Raw genomic sequence first — 22,655 nt, forward strand, 5'->3', positions numbered from 1 at the left:
GGCGAAGATGCAAGGTTCCAGGGGCCCCCTGTGTGGAGGAGGGATGTGCACGGCGCGGCGGGTGGTCGCCGCTGAGCTGGGGGAGCTGTCGCGTCTACAGCGCGGATTCGACCGCACACACCGTGGCCGGCGTCTATGTCACCTCGGGCGCCATCTTAGGGTCAGGCACCGTGGCTCAATGGCAGTCTCCAGGCCCAGGGGTGCTTCGGGGCCCTCCGCCCGGGGAATGAACTGGCACCCACCCCCGGACGGGTCTCGATGGATGCAGGGGGGCCGCCGGGGTATCAGGATCAATGTCACAGGTGAGGGAGGGGCTGGCACTCACCGCCCAGTAGATATCGCGGAGGTCCGCCAGGCCCGGTGTCACGGCGCCGCTGGATCACGGGGGCGGACGGGGCAACGTGTAGGTCGGGTCAGATTTCCCCTCAGGACCAGGTGCAGGCAAATCAGGGTCCCGGGGCGTTCTTCGCCACCCAGGGCACACTCTAGTAGTCCCGGCACGTAACTGGGTCGGGTCCACTCTGCATCGGGCGGGTCACCTCTTCCGACCCGGGTCCTCTCAGCGGCCGGCAGGTCAGGTCGCCCAGGCTGTCGCAGCAGGAGGAGCAGGCTCACAGCGGCGCTGGTGTCACCGGGGCCGAGCCGCGACCGCCATTTTGCTGCTTGGTGCGCGGCTCCGGCGAGAGGCGTCTGAGGGTATTCCGCGAGGCGACGCGGTCTGTGTCGCTGCAGGAGGGTGTCACTGAACGTGGGGGATCTCCGGGTGCCGATTCGTTGAAGTTGGGGCTCCCGGCGATCGTTGGGACAGGGCAGGATGCCAGCCCGATCGCGGAGCCTCAGCAGAATGCAGCCGCCATCGTGGCTTGCGTAGCCACGCCCCCAAGAACCCCTGCATTAGGAGAATTTGCCAAATGCGATAACTGTGGCATTTTGTATGTTATTAATGATTGCGTTGATGTGTTCCTTGTGCAAATTTAGTATTGCAGTTTGTATAATATTGCATTAATTTCCTTTCTTAAATTGTTTTGAGCATTGTTTCTTATACATATTGCTCATGCTTCTGCATGCTTGGAATATGTGTAGAAATCTGTTTTGTGGAAAACCAGGTCAATCACTCAAGGTTTTGTGGAATAGCGTCATGAAAGGTTTTGTGGAAAGAAGGAATACTCAGGGATGAAACTGTGCAAGGAAAAACCTCTATTTTTTTAAAAAGATCCCTCACTCGCCAACCTAGTTGGTGACATGCTTCATCATCTGGTTCCCACCAGGGAGACCGAATGCCTCCCTGCTGTGCTTCAACGCCTGAATTACAGCGGAGCAGGATTTTTTTGGGCGAAGGTGTAAGTGCAAGGGGTGGTGAAGAATTAAGAGATGGATAGTTTTATCCAGAATTCATTTTATTGGCGGAAAAACGCTGGCTAACCAGACCCGTCCGATTTAGTGAATAGGTGAAAGAATGATCAACATGTTTCTGCTTATAAATGCAATTATGCTAAGCTTTCATCAGGACCGAATCTCCCCGGCGGTATACACTCGCTAAGTTTTACCAATGTGGCCTTCTGGGATTTCCAAAGGCCCCTAGGTTGAACATTCAGGCCGCGGACGATCCAGATTAGGTCGAGAGTGGGATACTGCTTAAACAGAAACGTGCTTGGGCTAAAAAAAAAAAAAAGCCCATGACATGAAGCCACCTCCTACTTCACAATCTAGGGGCCTCTGGAAATCCCAGAATGCCACATTGGTAAAACCGTGAGTTTTACTTCACACATTAGTCCTCAGGTCAGGATACACCTTAGGGAGTGTATACTGCCGGGGAGAATCTGTTCTGATGAAAGCTTAGCATAATTACATATATAAGTAGAAACATGTTGACCATTCTTTCACTTATTTTTTAAATCTGACGGGTCTGGTTAAACTAACCAGCCAGCGCACGTCAGTCTCACTTGATTTTAATGATTGTTGGTTTTTCCGCCATTAAAATTAAATCTGGATAAAACCATCCATCTTTTAATTCTGCCCAACCCTTGCACTTACACCTTCGGCCAAAAAATCCTGCTCCACTGTAATTCATGCATTGAAGCACACCAGGGAGGCATTCGGTCTCCCTGGTGGGAACCCGATGATGAAGCATGTCACCAACTAGGTTGGTGAGTGAGGGTTCTTTTTAAAAAATAGAGGTTTTTCCTTGCACAGTTTCATCCCTAACTATTCCTCCTCTCCGGAATTTTTTGTCACTCTTTTGTTGATTTCAAGTATATTTACCCAGAAGAATAAGAGTGACTATTACTTGCTGTGAGAAGTTGGCCTGATAGGTGATGTTTCCAATTCTGGAACCACCGATTATCAGACCAAACAATCCCTTATGGTGTCTGGTTGTAAGTCAACCTTATTAGACAAGCTATCCTAGGGGTAGCATGGACTAAGCAGCCTAAAGGCTTAACTTAAGAGGTCGTGTTAAGCGAGCTGTTTTACCACATACAATCCTGTAATATCAAATGAAAGGACACCACACAAGTATATATTATAAAAATATATGTATTTATTACTAAAAACAATCCCCAGTATTCTTTATGAATAAAGGGGCACAAGCGTTAAATCAAAAGCACAGTTTAAACATACAAAGTTGCACAATTATGGATGAGGGCGGGGGGGGCCACTCAAACCATATACTAAACAAGTGGTATAAGAGATACCAATCGAACAGTGGTTAGGCCTAGGGCCTAGGGAATCGCTGGGAGCAGTCGGGACAAGCAATGCTGAAGTCGGGAGAGACCCATGGGATTCGGGAGCAGCACGGAAAGCGCACGCATGCACCAATGTTAACCAATGGTGCGTAAAAGTTGTAAAGTTAAAGTTTAAGGACACTTCCGCTGAACCTAGAGGAACAAAACTTAAGACACCGACCCTAGAGATGTGTACCAGTGTGGGAACACCGGCGGAGCAAAGTTACCTCACCCACAGGAAGCGGGTGCACAGGGTCGAAGTTGAGTCGGGTTTTGTCACGCAGGCTCTTGGTGCTTGAAGCTGAAAGGGCTGCAGGCGGGGTGAAGGAGAAGTGTCCGGTGGAGTCCAAGGGTGGACTCAAGTCGAAAAGTACCTGAAAGCAGAGGGGACAGAGTCTGGGTCACTCAGCAGTGACCAGGGTGGAACCAGGACGGAACCAGGCAATGTCGGGCGCAATCAGGTGGTCTTTGAGGAGCTTCTCTCCGCTGTCACGTGGGCTCTGGGGCATCTGCGACGTCCAGGAGCGGGTCACGATCTGTCCCACGAGGGCTCTCACCGTCGGCGCAGTCGGCTTCAAGTTTGGAGCAAACAACACTTGGCAAGAGCAATCCACGCGGAACCGGAAGATTGCTTCTCACTCAAACCAGGAGGGTCAGAGTGGGGGCTCCTTTTCAGGGAAGCTGGTGCAGATCTGGAGCAACCAGATTCGCAGGTCGAATTTCAAAGTTCGTCGGCACAGGGGCCACTAGCCGGCTGGCAAGTGACCGGGCCAACGCGTTGAGCCAAATGGAGCAGAAGGGCCCCACGCAGCACTCGTTGAGTGTGGAGGGCTGAACTTCGGTGCAAGAGTGGCTCAGGGTTGGGGCTTCTCAAACCCCAGTGTACAGCTTCGAGGGTCACTCGTGGGCTGCACGGTCAGCGTCTCATGGTCTTTTCAAGATGGCGTGCCCCACGCTTCCGGTTGCCTCCACGGGTCTCAACTCTGCAGGGACTGTGGATCGGGCTGTTGGAAGGCAGGCAAGCTTGATCTCGTCGATCTCTGTCGCTCGAGTTCCGGCGGGAACTGCGACAAAGCAGACGTCGATGGCTGGATGGTGCCTGTTTGCACAGGGTGGTCACTCCTTGACCACAAGGGAGATTCTTCAGTCTTCTACGTTGAGTAGGATGTCGAAGGGTCCAGAGTTTCGTTTCTTATGTTTCATCAGGAAATCTCAAGTGCATTGGCACTGCTCCCAGTCTTATACTAATTTTGGGGGCTGGATTACCTGCTAGGCCCCCTCCTATGGGTGGGACCCAGGAAGTGGGTGGATACACCCCCTTCCTTTGATCCAGGCCGCCCTGGCACGAGGGCTGGAGTGCCCCAGAACCGGTTTGGCCGGATTATGCAAGGGGCAGCCTTGTGCGCCCCAAGCAGTGTCTGGTTTCTTTCAAACCTCCCTGCTACAATCCACTATCTCCTGTCTGGAGGGTGGTAACACCCCCCTGCGACAGGAAACCCTTTGTCCAGGCCCCATTTGGCTGAGTTTCGGTCAGCTGCAGGGGGTCAGACTCTTGTCTGTGGCAGAGGCATCCATTTTGTGGATCTAAGGTCTTTTTAGAAATTAACCGCATTTCAGTAAAGTAACATGTCTTACCTCTCTAGAGGGGTGGAATGCTATCCCCGTCGCCAGAACTGGCGAGGGGATAGTATTCCAAATCGTATGACACCTTACACGACCTGTTTTGATAAAGCCAAACCAAAGTTGCTATATAACCGCGAGGATTATAAGGCACTTAAGAGTATATGGTATGGCATTATCCTGAAACAGCTTAGGGAGTTGTTCCCGACAGCTGCAGACAGGCTCAGCTCATGCTAGAGCTCCATCTCACATTAAACCATGCACTCTGCCTCCAGGATTGATGAGGCCTTCCATAGGAGTGGCTCACAGGTTAATATGTGTCCAGATGTAGGTTTAGATATAGGTATACTATATCTAAGTAAGGGGTGATTACACCACCTTACCCCAGCTGAGTGATCAGCCAGTTGTGTCAATTTAAGAACCAGCCAGGGGTGGCAAAAGATATGCTGCAGCCCCTGGTAGGCCTTGGTGGCCCCTATGCCCTGGGCACCTATAGTGCATTATACAGGGGCTGACAAGGAGTCCATTTCCAATTGTGGTATGTACCTAGGGTACATGGAATCCATTTTACAGAGAGAGCAGATGGCCTGGGGCCCTGATTAGCAGGGAACCAGGTCAACTAAGTAAAAAAAAACAGCTAAACACAGGCAAAAAATCTGGGGTAACCATAGTCAGGTAGCCACCTTCCTACACTTGCTCTCTCTCTTGTTGTTTGATACACGTTTTGTGGAAAACCAGGTAACGTTACTCAGGGGATTGTAGAAAACCAGGTACCACCAGGGTTTTGAAACTGCAAGAACATAACATAATTTTTTTTTAATGTCTCCAGATGTAAATTATGACACATTTGAGAATAAATGGTTCTTAAAAAAACATATCTTATATTGTGAAACCATTCATTTAAGTTGACTGATGTGTATAACCACTCGATGAGTTGTGCAACGCGTAGATATTCCTGTGGCTGAGATACATTCCTCATGTGAAGGTAGCAGTTGGTGACAGAATGTGATACAGGAACCTAAGGAATATTCTAGGGAGATCTAATATATTCTTCTAAGCTTCCTCATAACTAAAAAGGTAAAGAAAGCCTGAGGTCAGTTGCTAACATTGAAGCTTATATGGGAAGGAAAGATGCAAAACACTCAAAAAGAGGAGGTAAAGTGCCAAGAAATGCCTTCTCAGTCATGTGCTGCTATGCAATTTTAAATGAATTGTATATTTGCATTTTAATTGATTTTAGCATTTCTTTTGGTGATTATATGATTGTGATAATGTACTTTTATGGCCCGAGTCACCGAAATAAAGTTATTTACTGACTGGCTATGCAATAGCAGCTAGGAGTCATGTGAAGATAAATTAAGTGGTGCAAAGAAATAACGGTCCTAGTTAGTGGGGAAGACCTGTAAGGCTTGTAACATTGTTATAAAAAGTTGGTTACAATCCAAACCACTTGCTGTGCTCTAGTAAATGGATACATTGTATCAGCTTTGAGATTGTCAGTTTTAGCTCTTGTATAAAGCGGTTCCTTCAGCTGAACCATAGCTGTCACACTGTTTGCAGTTTACTGTGCTGAATTTAAATTTTAAAAAAACATGCTCCCTATTTGGCTTTGGCCAACTTGTCTCTGCTCATGTTGTCTACCACATGTGCCACCCTCTTCCACCACTGGCGCTGCGAATGCTTGCATGTATGGTCCCATAGTCCGTAACCAGCGCTTGAACGCCCATTCCTGAAGCGGGGCTTGAAGGCGCACTGGTCTTTGTGGAGACTCTGTGCCTGCAGCTAGCAATGTAAAATACACGGCTTGAGTCCTTTCCAAACGTCAGGTCCACATCTCGCTACATAAATCCACAATGTTTTCCTGATATGGCATATCAACGGTCTTCATGCAGAGACCAAGGATGAAATAGCAATTGAAAGCTGTCATCTTAAAAAAGCCAGAAATGAATTCTACTGAAGAGGAGGACACATAAGGGAATGCACCCTCTGGCTGCTTGACTCAAACTATGGATGCCTAGCACTTCAGGACCAGTAGTGTATGTAGAGAAGGGATTCAGACACTAGATGGTAGTGATGTCCAGCAAAGTTCCAAGAGGGCCGGATCTGTAACAGGTTTCCAGAATATTCACATAAAGTACAATCATGCGCATCCAAGTAGGACTAAATTATCTAATCTATGTTGAACCCATCTTGTTATCTGGACGCTTATGGAGCCATCTGTGGAGTTTAATAGTCACCACATGTTAACACATGAAGTTGTGCCCAGTCATTAGTCTGCTTTTAAGATTTGTGAACAAGCTGGTGGGTAAATGACCCTTTCTAAAACCAACATATTAAATTCACCCTGTATGCTTCTCTTTTATCAATGAAAAGTCGATGTCATTGCCTAGTTCAGTTGTTCTTAACCTCATGACGTCCATGGCACCCCCCACTGCTGGAAGCCGGGCCCACTGCCAAACAATTTTTATAATTTGTACCTTAAAACAAAAATATAGAAATAAGTATACTCAAACAAATACTCAAATTATGAAATATTTGACTGATTTCACCAACAAAAAGAATTGAAAAATAGACCCTAGCATATCACTTTGTCGTTTTGCACCTAATGTCTGTTATCTTCTTTTTGCCGGCGCATACCTTTGCTGCTTCATCTGAGGTCAATCATACATGATAGATTCCATTTATTCTACTTTGGCGTACTCCCTGGAATAAAAAGGCTGTATGCGAATTTAATATTTAGCTTCAGTTTAAAATTCCTTCATACACTGGAATTAAAAATTCAAGCCAACTTTACATTGCAAACTATATGCCTTGAGTTTTAAGGAAGAGTCAGCTGCAGCAGGTTTACATGTATGTGTCGTCTGTTCATATTGCTAAACAAAGGGATGTTTTGTCTACTAAAACTTTGAATTTATGATTTACTTCAATAGTTAAAGTGTAAACACTGCATTGTTGAAAATTAAATGCTTTCAAAGGTTAAATGTAGCATAATGCCCGTAATTTTTAAACATTTATATATAATGTCAAGGGTTTCTGGTGACCTCATTAAACCAAGAGGACAAAAACACAAACAGGCGATATAGGGCCACATTATGTGTTCTCTATTTGTAATTCTTATATTGCATGTTTATTTTAGCCATACAAAGCTTGAAAAGTCTGTTTTGTCAAACGGGGACATTTTCATTGAAAATAATATTCGAAATACTGGACTAAAATGTTTGATTGCATGCAGTAAAAACAAGAGAGCAATACTTAATTCTGTAGTTAAGAATACTAGCAAAAAATAACCTTTGTGTTAGTAAAAAAAACATTATGTGCGTAGACCTCAGAGATTGTTGACGGTGTTCTCTTGAAGGTGCAGCTAGAAATGAATACTGACTGGATTACGAATGATTGGGTGCTGTTTACCTTCCATAAATAAATTGTTCATAAAATAATGGACAAACGTGAGGGCCAGTAGAGTTAAGAGATTACGTGTCTGTGGCCTCTACGAATTACGTTGGGATTTACCATATTTTCCACATAATTTGCGCCTAGTCATTTGCAGGTTTCAACAAAGAATATTTCTGGCTCAGGAGGATCAAAATAATGCTGCAGCAGAATGTGCCACATGACGTTCTTTTTTTGGCTGCTTAATTAAGATAAAAGTCCTAAATGTTTTTGTCCCCAATTGCTGCACAATCCTTGTGCTTTTAACAATGGTAAAGCTCTGTAGACTCTTAGCAGGTTCTCATAATGATGGCTTTTATTTATAAACAATAATGGGTCTGACCCCAGAGAGCAGTGAGACACACGTTTTCAAGACTCTTAGGGGTTATTAATACTTTTCAAGAACCCCTCCCAGTAGAGTTCCGGTTAACAATCCATGAACTGGTTAGTCGTTACTGCTCGATTTAAAAAAACAAACAACATTTTTTTGTCAATAACCACATCAAATACACATCCTACCTTGGTTGAAATTAATGTGTATACATTACTCAAAATATGAAAGAATTTAGAAAAAATGTGTGAAAAGGCTACAAAGCATCTCACGTGCGCAAACCCATAGGGCTGCTGGATGGTACTCGCCAGTATGCCCACGTTATCATCATCGGTCACTTTCAATCCACAACCAAAAATTAAATAAATCAAGAAAGGTGTGTGTGAGAATTCTGTAGAGGTGGAAAGTCAGACAACATAAACAAGTGTGAGACAGACAGCACTGAGATTCTGTGACTCTCTGTGTTCTCACAACCCCAACTGTGCAAAGAGAATACGATTCTCAAGTTAAAATTGAGGCACCACTCACATACAGCATGTCCTTTTATTAATTGTTGTGAGCGTCCTCAGTTTAAAAAAGCAGGCATGTCACTGGCCACTTTGAACTGCAAAAGGCCATAATGATGGCACCATGTTTCAAATTGACCTGAAAAATGTTGCCCATGACGTATGTATGGGTTGTTATTCCAATGCACTATTGAATAAAAGCACCCAAATCTGTCATAGGAAATGTTTGGGTGCTCATACATTTATAACTTATATTTTGGAGGTCTCAAAGGTTCAGGTCAACATAGCCGTGGAAACACTTTGGAAAGAGCCAGATTCTACCTTCGATCTACTGCAGTGCGCCATTAATGGGCGAATGAGCACAGCCCTTTAGATTATCGGAACTGATAATAACAATGCAAATTGATCTGCTTGCCCATCAATTTTCAGATGTTTGGAACTCTTCTATGCACAGTGATTTGTAAGATCAAATGTTGTTCTTTATAAAGTGCATAGCCATTTGAGCAAATAGTTTAAAGACCTGTCTCCACTCTCCAAGCCACATTGCAGAGCAGCATGCCCAGTGTAGGTGCACTAAGCACTGATTATTGGAGGGTAACACCAGTGGGCATCGGACTGGGACTCATAACAATGTAAACAGCTGGTGTTTCATTCCGCCTTTTTTTGTGTTTCGTAAAATACAAAAAAAGCTTGTGACATTCGAATTAGGGATTTGAGAAATTTGCGTTTTTTGCTTTCTTGTAATTATTATACACAATTTGGGGAAAAAATTACATAGAATTATGCCAAACTTAAATCTGTCATTTAGTGATATATGTTTCCATTAAATCGGCCCTCAAAGCCTTTTATGATGCAAGGGTGCATTTTCTACAAAACAGTAAGATTGTGTCACCAATGGTGCATATTTGCACGATGTGGCATAAAAGTGTGAGTTCAGGAATTTTGCATAACAAGTGTAACATCACGTCAACGTAATGTTACATTTTGCCTTGACTATGCCCAAAAAAAATAAAGGAGAAGAAGAAATAGATTTGTTAATCAAATAACTATTTGGCATATGTTGTATAAGATCCTTGACAATATGTATCCTGACCTAATTTAAGAACTGACCACTACAAGTGAATGCTGCACTGAGCGCTGCTGAATGGTTGGTAAATAAGAGAATAAGTGTAAGCATGGAGTTAATATTGCTACACAGTCAAGTCTGTAAGCGTGTTTAAATAGGTCCTGCCTGATGCACTTATATAGATGTGGAAGGCTTGCAGATCCTTTCCCTAAAACCCCTGGCACAAGGTTGGGGTATTATAGGGGATGTACCAGTCTCCTGCATCTTTTGCTTGTGCACCAGTGCTGGCCAGTTGAATAGAAGTAAAAATATCTTACTGTTACCAACAGAAATGGGCTAACCCAGGCATTCATTCATTCATTTTGATTTCTCCCAGGCCTCCTCTGGCAGCTGCGTCCCAGTGATGTTGAGGTGGAATTGTTGGCCCACACGCGGAATGTGGTGAGTCGAGACCTGGAGGAGGAGACTGGTCTCCACACCGGATGGATACAGAATGGGGGACTCTTTATCGCCTCCAACAAACAGCGACTGGATGAGTACAAAAGGCTGATGTCTGTAAGTTGGCATGCAAGCGTTCCATCATTTTGTGTGCACTGGATTGATGTATTGAAAGACAAGTACTTGGGTTTTGAGGGTGATAACCTACTCTTGTTTAGTCTTATGACCTGGTTTAAGAACAAGTGATAAAGCCTGTAGAAAATGTTTTACAAGTTATTGGTGTAATCGATTATTATAACTTTGGACTCCTTGCCTCTGCAGCTGGAGCTGCTGCCTGGTCCCACCTCTGTGCCAGGTTGAAGCTGCCTCCTCTTGTTTCGGATGCAGATGTCCACCTCCGTCCCCTCAATCTGGCCAATATGCTGACCAGTGATGCCTCACTTTAATCTCTGGATGTCACAGCCTAGCCCCTCCACTGGGCGCTGAGGTTTAGGAGCGGGGTATGGTGAAGAGAGGAGGAGGCACCAGTTTTCTAAGCCCCTTTTTCAGACTAAGACGGCCTGGGTTTGCTTCAGGCACGTTGCACCAATTGAAATAGGCTCTGTTAGCCGACATGCTGTGTAATTATCCAGAGTGCATGGATGTTGACGATTTTGCGTAGAATTTTGCCGGGTGGGCTGAAGATTAACTGATAATCTTGCTCCGTGCACGGTGACCATATATGGATCAGCAAAGGTAGATGACTGGGTGACATCTGCCATTACACTGACAAGGGAATATGATTTATCGGCAAGTAGCAGGGGAATTTGTGGTAGAGGGTATATTTTTCCTATTCTGTGGCTAAGGTGTCGCAAAGTAAAAAATTAAATGTGAGCAATTTTTTCAATTATTTATCCAGCAAGGACAGCCTCTCCATCTTCCAGCCAAGTTTCGTACACAAAATGCACACAGGCGTTTAGACCTATGGAATATAGGCTCCATTTATATATGTGTTGATGTATATTAGCCCCATCATCCCCAGAACGGAGTTTTTTTTAGGGATGCTTTTTACTGAAGAGCAGCAAAGCAGAAAAGAATGATCACGTGCAAAGTTGTTGTATTAACAAACGCTAAACTTAAAGTTTTCCATGTAGAAAACCTACTTGGAGTAGTGCTTAATTTTCCATGAGATCGATGCCTGAGTTTGCAGAATTAATGCCTGGTGTTAATGAGAAGTCTACGAAGAGTGAAAGAGTTGGAATAGGAAAACTGTAGTGAAATAAATATTCTCTTACCTCTAAACTATGTGAAAATTTAAATGGTTTTTTTTGTTGCTGTTTTTTACCTCAACACAGCTTTACATGACTAGGGGCCATATGTATGAAGCTCAAATGGGTTCGCAAACTTCTGCGAATTTCGGCGTTTGCGAACTCATTTGAGCTAAATGGTATGTGTGTAGCAAATTTAAGTGCAAAATAAGGAATCGCAAATGTGTGATTCCTTATTTTGCGATTGCATTTAAGGAATCACAAATTTTGCGATTCCTAAAATGCAATGTATGAAGCACCCAAGTTGTGCGACTTCTCATTAAGAAATCTCAAATTACCACCAACTTCAAGTTGGTGGTAATTTGCGATTTCTTTCACAAAAGCACTTTTTTGCATTTGTGAAGGAGCCATGTGGCGCACATACATGCCCATAGGGCATGTATGTGCGCCATATGCGCACAAATGTAAATTTCAGTGGTGCATCAGGGTGTTCTTATGACACCCTTGAAATTATTCTCAACTTGAAATTGAGAATAACTTCACATTCATTCCTATGGGCCTCCTGGTCCACAGAAATGAATGGGAAATTATTCCTTAATTGCGATTCGCAATTTGCGAATCGCAATTAAGGAATTTTATGAAATCGCAAAAAAAAGCAAATTTCTACATACATACCAATTTGCAAATCTCAAATAGCGATTTCTAAAAAATCGCTATTTGAGATCCGCAAATCTGGATGTTGATACATCTGCCCCTAGGTTTTATGACTTGCTTTAAATCGTAATCTTAGTTTGAATTGTTTTTGTCTTTTTGCATTTGTTAGATTCATTAAACTTTCTCTAACTTTAAATCATCAGAATAGTAGGGAGGTCATTGAGAATCGAAAGCTATGCATCATTTTTGTTTTGAGAGTACTGATGGTAGAAGATGCTAGACGCAGCTGACCGAAAACTCTCTTGAACCATCCTGGTCGCTCACAGTGCTCCTCCAAAGAGCCTCACGCTTTGATGATCTTACTTGCTCACCCACTAATTACCTCCCTTTTTTTCAGAACAAAGACATTTTTTAAACATTAGGCTTGAATTGCATTTGGTGACCAAAAAATCCTCTTCCTAGTGATATTCACTTTTTTTAAATGGATAGAAGCCTTTGGTTTATTAATGTGTGCTCTCTTGTAGCCAAAAACCTGAACTAAAGTACAATTAGAAAACCTTTTCTGGTTTTCGAGGGGGAGTGGTGCAAACTATGTATTAGTGGAGTTTGGGATGTGGTAACCTCCTTAAATCATTTTTTGTTCTTCCACAACAGCTATAATATTTCAGAAAAGTGAATTATAGCACTGCTTGAGAAAAACAAGTTTGATGCTTTTTTATTGCACCTTAAATTTGTCTTGTCCTTTCTCTTGTATCTCTTTAACAGCTGGGAAAGGTGTACGGAGTAGAATCCTATGTACTGTCTCCAGCAGAAACCAAGGACCTCTACCCACTGATGAACGTTGATGATCTTTATGGTACCCTGTATGTACCAAAGGATGGCACAATGGACCCGGCTGGGACCTGCACTACCCTTGCCAGGGCCGCCAGCGCCAGGGGAGCTCTGGTAATCCAAGATAGACGCATAGCCTTTTTTTTGCATGCAATTGATAGGGCGTTTGGTGCCATTGCTTGCTTTCTCTTATTTGGCCGTCTACCACTAGCCCCCTGGTTTACTTGTCCTAATGTGTGTAATTTGTGCTATCTGATTTTTTATTATTTTTCTTGAATATGTAAGTATCATACACTATTACTTTTCATCCTAGACGTCTTTTGAGGATAGATAGGCAGGAGATAGGTTACCATGCTCTCTAGAGGTAAGTCGGCTAGAAGAGTGAGGGAGCAGTTGACCTCCTATAAGTATTTGGAGAGTCACGCATCCTTGGTAGCCCATCACACGCTGTAGGATGGATGTTATACTTAGCAAATTGTTTCAGAACTGTTTTATGATAAGTCGTTTATCTGCGGCATTCATAATGATGATCTAAAGTTCCCCTGACTGAATTAAACTTCTTAGATGATGTATGTGATTCCTGCAGCTGCTTAATGCCGTGTAAATGCTGTTAAATAAATGCTTCACTCACCTCATCAGATTGACGTCAACTGAACAACATGGCCCATCAAAGAGCTGTTTGCCATATTTGCGTAGCTGGAATCATGCCATTGACATCTGAATGTTTTATGAGCTACTATAAAACAAATAGCATTACAAAATATGGATTCTGCACAATATAGTTGCTGTCCCTGGACTGAACCAGAGTCTTTGGTTCATGCAAACGAGAGGTGTCGTAACCTCAGTATTGCTTGGTTCCATGCTGTCTGCTGATTTCCAGTTAATACTAGCATGAGTGCCTGATAAGGTGGTCAGTCTAGCCTTATTAGGTAATGCAAGACACACTGAACAAGGGTCTTGCAGCCCGAAGAGGCCAGTGAATCGAGGGCTGAGCAGGAGTTCGGCATCGTACACGATGGAGGCCCATATCAGGCCATGGTGACATGCACACAGCATTTGCAAGGAGGACCTGGGGCTGCACCGCCACAAGAGACTTCTCGGCTTCCAGGCATAAATCAGTGGAAACCCTAAATAATAGTTCTTCAGTCCTTAGTTTAGGTGTGAAATGTGGGGGTCTGTAGGAAATGGAGCTTACAATCCAAGGTTGGTTTAGGTTCTTTATATTATATTGTAAATTCCTGGTCTAATCAATAATGACCTGGAGAGTCAGCAAGAGACCCTAACGTGAACTTGCAATTCATTCGCGCACCGGCTCATTCAACCATTGCTGAGCAGTATTGGAGGGTGGTACGAAAGAGAGCAAAAGGAATGCTAAGGGGGGGTTACGGTTTAATTGACTTGTGTCAGGTCCTTGACAAATGCACAACGTGCTTCAGAAAGTGCAAAGCTGTCATCTTTAAGTGACCTTCACTTTTTGGATCCCGCGGACAATGCCGCATCCAACCTTCTCGCTGACCTAAACACGGCCGACCTCCACCTCCAAAATACTAAAGCCACCCACGAGAAAGGCCATCTCCTGGATCCTATTCTCACCAACGTTAAGAACTTAAAGATCCTGGACCCAACCCCTCTGCCTTGGACAGACCACATGCTGATCCCAATGCACTGGTCAATCAATCCCACCACTGTCACTAAACAGAAAACGAGGATACGCACCAGACGATGGTATAAGCTAATACCAGAGGAATGGGAATCCATGCTCCGGGAAACCATGAGTCCCCTGCCCACGGACCCCAACTCCGCTGACAGAGAATTTAACGACTGGCTAGTTCTTCCCCTAGACAGTCTTGTTCCCCTCAACAGTACCCTAAAACACGTCAAACGGGCCACTCCCGCTCCCTGGTACACACCCGCTCTCTACACCCTCAAGAAAGAGTGCAAAAAGTCCGAACGTTCTTGGAGGAGAAACAAGTTGACACCAGAGAAAAATGCGTACCAGTCATCCATGAAAGCATACAAACGTGCCCTCCACGAAGCAAAAAGTGCCTTCTATGAGGAAAAAATAAAGGGCTGCTCTTGCTCAGCTAAGGAGACATTCTCCATCCTTAAAGAGCTCCTCCATGTCCCCGACCCCCCACAGACACCTATGGACCCCAAAGCAGCGGAGGAAAAATGCGTAAAGCTGGCCGTCTTCTTTGACGAAAAAATCAAAAGAATCATCACCTCCCTTCCTGTCACTAAACCCGACATCATAAAATCCAAGGACCCATCGCCAACAACCAATAAGCCACATCTAGCGGCACTCGGCCCAGTCACTGAAGTGGAAGTGATGGCCGCACTCATTTCAACCAAGAGCGGAGCCCCCAGTGACTCAGTGCCGGTACGGTTCGTCAAAACCATCCCTCAGGCCATAGTCCCTCAATTGACAGCCCTTATCAACACCTCACTGGCACGGGGAGAAGTCCCCTCGAACTGGAAAGAGGCTATCGTCAAAGGACTCCTTAAAAAACCATCGCTAGACCCTGCCGACCTATCCAACTATAGACCCATCTCACTCCTCCCTTGGATAGGCAAGGTGGCAGAAAAACTAGCAAATAAAAAATTATCACACTTTCTGGAGTCAAACCATCTCCTAAACGACTCCCAGACGGGCTTCAGACCAGGTCAGGGCACGGACACCGCCCTCCTGGCTGCAGTAGAAAAGACCAGGGAAATTATCGATACAGGAGGATCAGTGGCAGTGGTCCTCCTGGACCTGAGTGCGGCCTTCGACACGGTCAGTCACCAGGTCCTGATCCACCGTCTCGATAATATCGGGGTAAAAGACAGGGCACTGAAATGGCTCTCATCCTTTCTCTCTCGACGCTCCTTCCAAGTATGGGAAGGTGAAAGCCGCTCCCCCTCCATTCCCCTCCAGTGTGGCGTGCCTCAGGGCTCATCCCTGAGCCCCACGCTGTTTAACGTGTATATGGCCCCACTGGAGGAACTGGTGTCACCCTATGGAGTATCCATAGTCAGCTACGCCGACGACACCCAGTTAGTGGTAACGCTCTCCCACCCCAGGCTAGAGCCCTCTAATCTCCACGACTGTCTAACCAGTGTACATCAGTGGATGAGCAACTCTGCCTTGAAACTAAATGGCTCCAAGACAGAGATTCTGCTCCTAGGGCATAACACCACGAGCCTTCCCCCGAACATCTGGCCCGCCTGCATGGGTGAACCCCCCACCCCCAAGACTGAGGTCAAGAGCCTCGGAGTGTGGCTAGAGACTGATCTCTCCTTTAGGACTCAGGCAAGAAAGACAGCCGGCATCTGCTACGGACTACTGAGATCATGCAGGAAGGTACTCCCCCTACTACCTTTCCAATCGCGCCTCCTGCTGATCCAAGGCCTAATTTTATCGAGGCTGGATTACTGTAATGCCATATACCTAGGATCCCCAGAAGTATCACTCCAAACTCTTCAAAAAGCCCAAAATGCCGCAGCCCGACTCCTCACAAACACCCCGGCGAGAACATCTGCCAAGCCCGCCCTGAGGACGCTGCATTGGCTCCCTATTAGGGAAAGAGTTACCTTCAAGGCCCTATGTCTGGCCCACAAGGTACTGCACAATGCTGGCCCCCCTATCCTTCGGAACTGGATCACTCCCTACCGACCCACAAGAGCGCTCCGCTCCGAACATGGGAACTTCATCACGGTCCCTAAGGTGAAGAAGGCCCGGTTCGGTGGCCGCCGCTTCTCGGTCAATACGGGAAAAAAATGGAACACACTGCCCCTGAGCCTCAGAACAGAACCAAACCTTCTAAAATTTAGGAAGGCTCTCAAAACACTACTCTTTCCCTGAGCCATCCATCCCACTCCTGACTATCCTCCACTGGTGGTAATAGGTTCAGCGCTGGGATACCCCTGGAGGTGACTCCGCGCTTTAGAAATCTAAAAAATAAATAAATAAATAAATAAATAAGTGATAGTCACCCACCAAGCAGTAGTACTCGTGTTCATAGTCCTTACTTGAAATATAACTATAAAGGAAGGATAAGGAGTTCAGCTAATCGGAGATCTATTGGGGTTGGAGAAAGAGCCTTTAGATGACCTTAGTTATCCTTCTAACAGCTAGAAGGCAGGCAGAGTAGCTCAATGACACCCCCTTCCCCTGGAAACCAATCTTCGTCTTACATTTTTTCAACAAAATCCTTTATTGATCACTTATAATGCTCCACCGTGACTCATCAGCCAGTAATAAATATCATATATGCAGAAAGCATTAGGCTGCTGGCTGATCTGTCTTTGTACTTTAACCAGCCTAAAAGCTAAATGTGGCCCCCACAGATTATTTTCACTAATGTCTCTGTTCAATAATAGGGCAGAAGTGAACCATGTTCTCTGGATCCTAGGTTTTCTTCTTCAAACACGTTGCCACCTAGTCAACCTTTTAAGGAAGCTTTAAATAATCCATGAGTCAGTGAATGGTTGCTCAGTTGATCTTAAAGGGTAGAAACATGTAGATGTGAGATTGCCCTTCAAGAGCTGGAAAAGCGCCACTTGAAGGATAACATGAATACTATCTAGAAAGACAGATTGTTAGTCGACGAGTTGTCTGGAAATAGGGTGGCAAGATCCATTTCTAGGGTTTAATTTTGGGGGGTGGACATTGTTTTGTAAAAAATTAGTTTGCAATTTCCTTTGGTTGCAAACCTGCATTATGGGAAATATGGGTTAGGTTTATGTTTTGATTATTGCAGAAAGCAATTTCTACGCATGATTGTTGCCATTTTATATGTTTTGTTTAATGACTTGGGCTTTGGATTTACTTGTCAATATATATTCACCTTCATAAACAGTTAATTAGTCACAAAATCCTATGCTCATGGCCTTTCCTTAACACTTTCCATGCTCATGACGAGCTCAGCTCATTATAAGGCACGGTTGAGCTGTGCTCATGACGAGCTGAGCTTGTCATGACCGTTGGAACGTTCACACGCAGGGATAATTTCCCCGCTGTGCTGAACGTTCCAAAACTGGTGTGGTCGTGACGAGTTCCGCTCGTCATGAGTGCAACTCCACTGTGCCTCATGACGATCCGAGCTTGTCACAAGCACAGCGGCGCCGCGCGCGGCCCCCCTCCCCCCGCACAACAGGTGAAAACGTCCCACAGCGAAGGGGTTAAATGAAACAGTTGAAATTTCGATTTTTGAAATAATCTTGAAGATTACTTTTGTGAATGTACTATCATTAGTTGATTTGATTATGTGATGACTTTCATTACATTCAGCTTTTAGGTGTTTTTATAAATATTGTGACTTCGTAAGCATTGCATTTGGTGAGTGCGTTATGGTTTGCATGGTTGTTATGCAAGTTATGGATTTTGGTCCTCTGATTATGTTACCTACTAAGTCACTTGTTAAGTTCTTAAAACAATAACTTCAATTTAACTTTTGGTGTTTACTGTGAAGTTTAGGGGTTATGCATGCTGTACAGTGGTACTTTTGGGCAACACGCACCCCTCCCCTTGTTGCTCTTTGCCCCTGCTTGATAGACCAACACGAAACTTAGCATAAGGACACTAAGTGGATGCACTTTTTTAAGTCTTTGTGCGGATTCGTCAAACAGCAGCAAAAGTATCCACAAAACATGCCTTTCCCTTGCAAGCTCTTGAATTAAATTGCATTCTAATAAAGCGTGCTGTCACTGCCGCAGGAGCATCCTGACACTTTGTGAAAGAAGCCACTCACTCGTGCGAAACTGAACTCAGGAAAAACACTAAACAAGCATTGGCATAGCCAATAGGTCTCGCCTTTGGGACCTTATAAGTGTTTAGTTATTGTTGTGTAGCATTTTAGAATCCAAGCGTAATTTACTGATTCATGCCCTTGTATAGCTATAATTCACATTGCCCTTATATAGGCATAGAAATCATAGCCATATTTAGACATAACCCATCCAGTCCAAATACAGGCATGGCTACTTCCACTTGTTCCAAAAAGCCGCAACGATTTCTTGGAAAACTCGGCTTCAGCAGTCCGATACATCCCCTTACTTGAATATTGATTTGTCCTAGAAATCATGGAATTTTCAAAGAACTACCATTCCCTTGGGGTTCTTTGATGACGTTATTATGTCCGACTTTACGTCAAACTAGGCACCTTCAAGGTATAAATATGCCTACACTTGCCCTAGCAAACACACGGTGGTTCGGAGCAGCTAGACTATCTACTTGCCCGACGCAACTCGCTACAGCAAGTGCCGAAGGAAGCGGACCCTCCAGCTGACGCACCGACAAAGAAGCTGCCCTTTCTCTCGCTGAGAATCCAGCCCCAGCTTTATCAAGCTCCCCTCGCAGGGTGTTGGGAAATCGAGTCCCGAGTCAGAGATACCAGGCCTCCTACATTCTAAAACCAAGGTACGGAGCTGATTAGACCCTAAGAGAAATCTTGGTTAGATTCTTGGCAAAGAAAAACTAAACCTATGCTACACCTCACTTACTTCTTCCCTTGTACTAGACTTAGGTTAGATACATCGGGGTAGGTGTATTTTAGAAGCACCAGTTGAGTACTTTTTAGCTTTGTTATTTATGTATGTATTTATCTATGGTCCAGGAACCATACAATTCTTTTACAGTATTATTTTATAATACTTTTCCTACTGTACGCATTATACTTTGCAACCAGTATTACGATTGTAGCAGTTCACTTTACTTGCTTGAGAAAGAAGACTGTTCAATAAATCCTTTTATTGAAAAAGCCAGTCTCTCTATTTCTCTGCACCGCTGATGAAGAGGTGTGGCTCACTGGTTAGAGGCGGCAGACCTGTAAGCAGAGAACGGCCCGGGACCAGGGTTCAATTCCCGACGCGGCAGGGTCTTGGACAAGGGTCAATGGACTCGATAATTCTCGCCTCGGTGCCTACTGAAACCAGGGAACACACTCTGTAACTCTGGGCATTAAGCTTGCCTCATCTGTACAACGGCCCCCCACAGACGCCGGGGATGCCTGGTTTCACCCTGGAGATACCCAGAAAGGGACCATCTCACAGGGAAAACCAGGACGGGTTCCCCAGCGGTCTACAGCGCCAGGACACTCGGGTAGAGTAACAGTGCGCTTTACAAGTATCCCACATTTACATTTTATTTACATTTATGAAACGAAGCATGCACGATTGACTGAGTAAAATATCTATCTATTGTTTCCACGACTCTGAAGATCAGTTTTATTCTTGGGGAAACAAAGTTGTCATGTTTATGCGGTTGTCAGAAACTAATCCCTTCTTGTTTATCAAGAAAGTTTCTAGTGACCTCTGAGCTAGCTGGCACTCACAATTAAGTCTAATATATTCAATAGAGACCTAGTAGACATAAGTCCTACGTCAAATCTATAGGATATGTTATTCCAATGCACAGAGCCTATTGGGAATATAGGAACTACACTACATTATCCAGCACAATATCCTTGATGCAACAACATCAAGTATTGCATGGCTAAATACTTATAAGGTCCCAAAGGCGAGACCTATTGGCTAAGCCAATGCTTGTTTTTAATTGAGGGGGGCTGTGAACAAGATTGCTGAATACTAGGGTAGCATGAGTAAGATAACATATGGGCAGTAATACCATGGTAAACGTAAGAGACACAACATCGGTATATCGTAACTGAAATATCTCACAGAAATGCTGTGTCTTCAATATCATATACAGCAATGTCAACAAATTTGAATTAATAATAGAAATCTACAGCCAATATTTTTATTTTAAGAGCAGGTGAGAGTGGATATGCCCCGTTGGTCCTGGTGTACCGACCATGTGTGTGGCACAGAGATCCAAGTACCTTTAGGGACACCAGTGGTGGGGTTCAATTTAGATCTGAGCGGGCACGGTGGCCATTCATGTGCTTGGCGCAAGCCCCTGAGATGAGACTGAAGGGTGGGGAGACAAGGTGCTGTGTATTGCATTGAATCTGTATTTACTACCTTAGGCAAGGTGCTGAAGCGCTTTACAGCGAGTAGCATGCTACTCTGGAACCAGTGGCAGCTGGTGCCATTTGAAAGTGGTAGGGCGTAAAATTACTGGTGTACTGCACTATAGCGAGCGCAGCAAGCGACCTCAAACAACGTACAGGGGGTTCAGGGAGGGGGTTTCTCTCCCCGAGAAAATTTTGAAAAAAGAGTGGACAAATGATGCATTTTCAAGCAAATTTGAGGACGCAGGACGGTTCATAAGGCAATACAAATGAATTATTTAGCATTTAAGAAATTGCTGAGTGTTGGTTTTTTTGGGGAGGCTATTACACAGAGGACCACACAGAGATGTTGTGAGTGTGGCAGAAAAAAAGTATGGTAACTTTTACTATGTCCACTGTTTCTGGCACCTCACTCTATCCACCAATGCCACCTTCACATGCTGCCCATGAGTCCAGCTCATCTCTGCCCACCAGTGCCAGCTTCACACTGTACTCAAACACCTTACAGTGCTCACCACTGCTTGCTTGTTGGAAATCAGAATGCTGTGAACTGGCATGTGAGGCCTCTTTGTGCCTTGTGTGAGCTATGGCTGTGCTCCTCCACCAATAGTGTTAACAGGGTAATACATTGTGATTGATTGAGGACTTCAAGGGGAAATGTTTAGGGGATCTTGTTCTGGTGAAAAAGGTGCAATGCAATGGAGCTTTCTGACAGAAGAATATTAAAAGTAGAGATGAGCACATGAAAATGTGAGGCGTTTCTGTAGTTCCCTTATGTGCTAGTCCTCTTCTGTGAAGGTTATTGTAGTTTGCGCTACGAGAACCAGGAATTGGGCCCCTGGTGAAGTTTTGGATCATGGCCTCACAAACCCTTCCTAAAAGCTTGACTGTGTGTGGGGGAGGGGGAGGAATGCTGATGATGACTCTTGTGAATGCAGTGTGCATAGTGGTGGTTCTCCCTCTTCTGAATGCTAAGAGTGGGCTGATAGCAGGTGTGTATAAGGCTGAGTCTTGAAAAGCCATGGTGAGCACTTAGAAATGTGATTAGAGCTGTGGCTAGCAAGTGTGATGGTGGAGGTGCAATGTAGCCTTCAAGGCAAACCGCAGGCTCGTACCTATAGGTTCTGAAACTCCGCTATTAAAAAAACACCCATTTGAAACATACATGCAAGTGAAACTCAACTTTTCGTACGTCAGGAAAAGTAAAAAACTTAACTCTTGAGCCGTGTAATGGCATTCAATAATATTCTGCAGGACCGGTGATGTCACCAAGGCTGTCCCCGAGGTATTGTTACGTTTTTAATATCATAACCTTTCACATTTGGAGACGATGATATACACCATGAGCCTGCTCACAAAGTCATGGTAGAAAATCAGAAACCTACTTCCATATGTCTTCTGTTACATTAGCAGGATTTTTCGACCCTTTTCAGCATTCACAAACATACCTCGTTTACTTCCACTGACAAACATTAATGGGCACGCAATGCTGTGATTGTGGGCAAATTGCTTAATCTCCTTGTGCCTGTAAGCAGTGAATGCGACCTTTTGCAATGTAACTGGAACTCATGCAAAACGCTCCAATATAGCCTTAGGATCGAGTTCACTTAAAAGCTGCAAAAAATGCACAGAGGCAAAACAAATCCTTAACTTACGAAAAGACAAAAAGATGGTTGTTTCCTATTTGATTTGTCCAAAGTGAAACACGAAAACCTGGGTAAATCGCGGCTTCACCTCTTAGATTGTATGATCTTAGGCAAATTTCACCAAAACTCTTTATTCTTCATTATCGTGCATCATAAAACTAACAAATATGTGAGCTCAGAATATCTGTGGTACAAAAAACCTTTTGTGCTTG

The 22,655-nt window shown here is 44.5% G+C and overlaps 1 protein-coding gene across 1 annotated transcript in view; it reads left to right on the top strand.

Annotated features, from left to right (window-relative positions):
• The window catches only part of SARDH (sarcosine dehydrogenase), a 741,717-nt gene that overhangs the window by 49,959 nt on the left and 669,103 nt on the right, over positions 1-22,655 (top strand). Inside the window, exons 3-4 of the mRNA XM_078641957.1 lie at positions 10,052-10,230; positions 12,780-12,959. Coding sequence (XP_078498083.1) covers positions 10,052-10,230; positions 12,780-12,959 — 359 coding nt within the window. The remainder of the gene's footprint in view (positions 1-10,051; positions 10,231-12,779; positions 12,960-22,655) is intronic.

The sequence above is a fragment of the Lissotriton helveticus genome, chromosome 5_1, assembly GCF_964261635.1.
Source record: "Lissotriton helveticus chromosome 5_1, aLisHel1.1, whole genome shotgun sequence".
Lineage (NCBI taxonomy): Eukaryota > Metazoa > Chordata > Amphibia > Caudata > Salamandridae > Lissotriton > Lissotriton helveticus.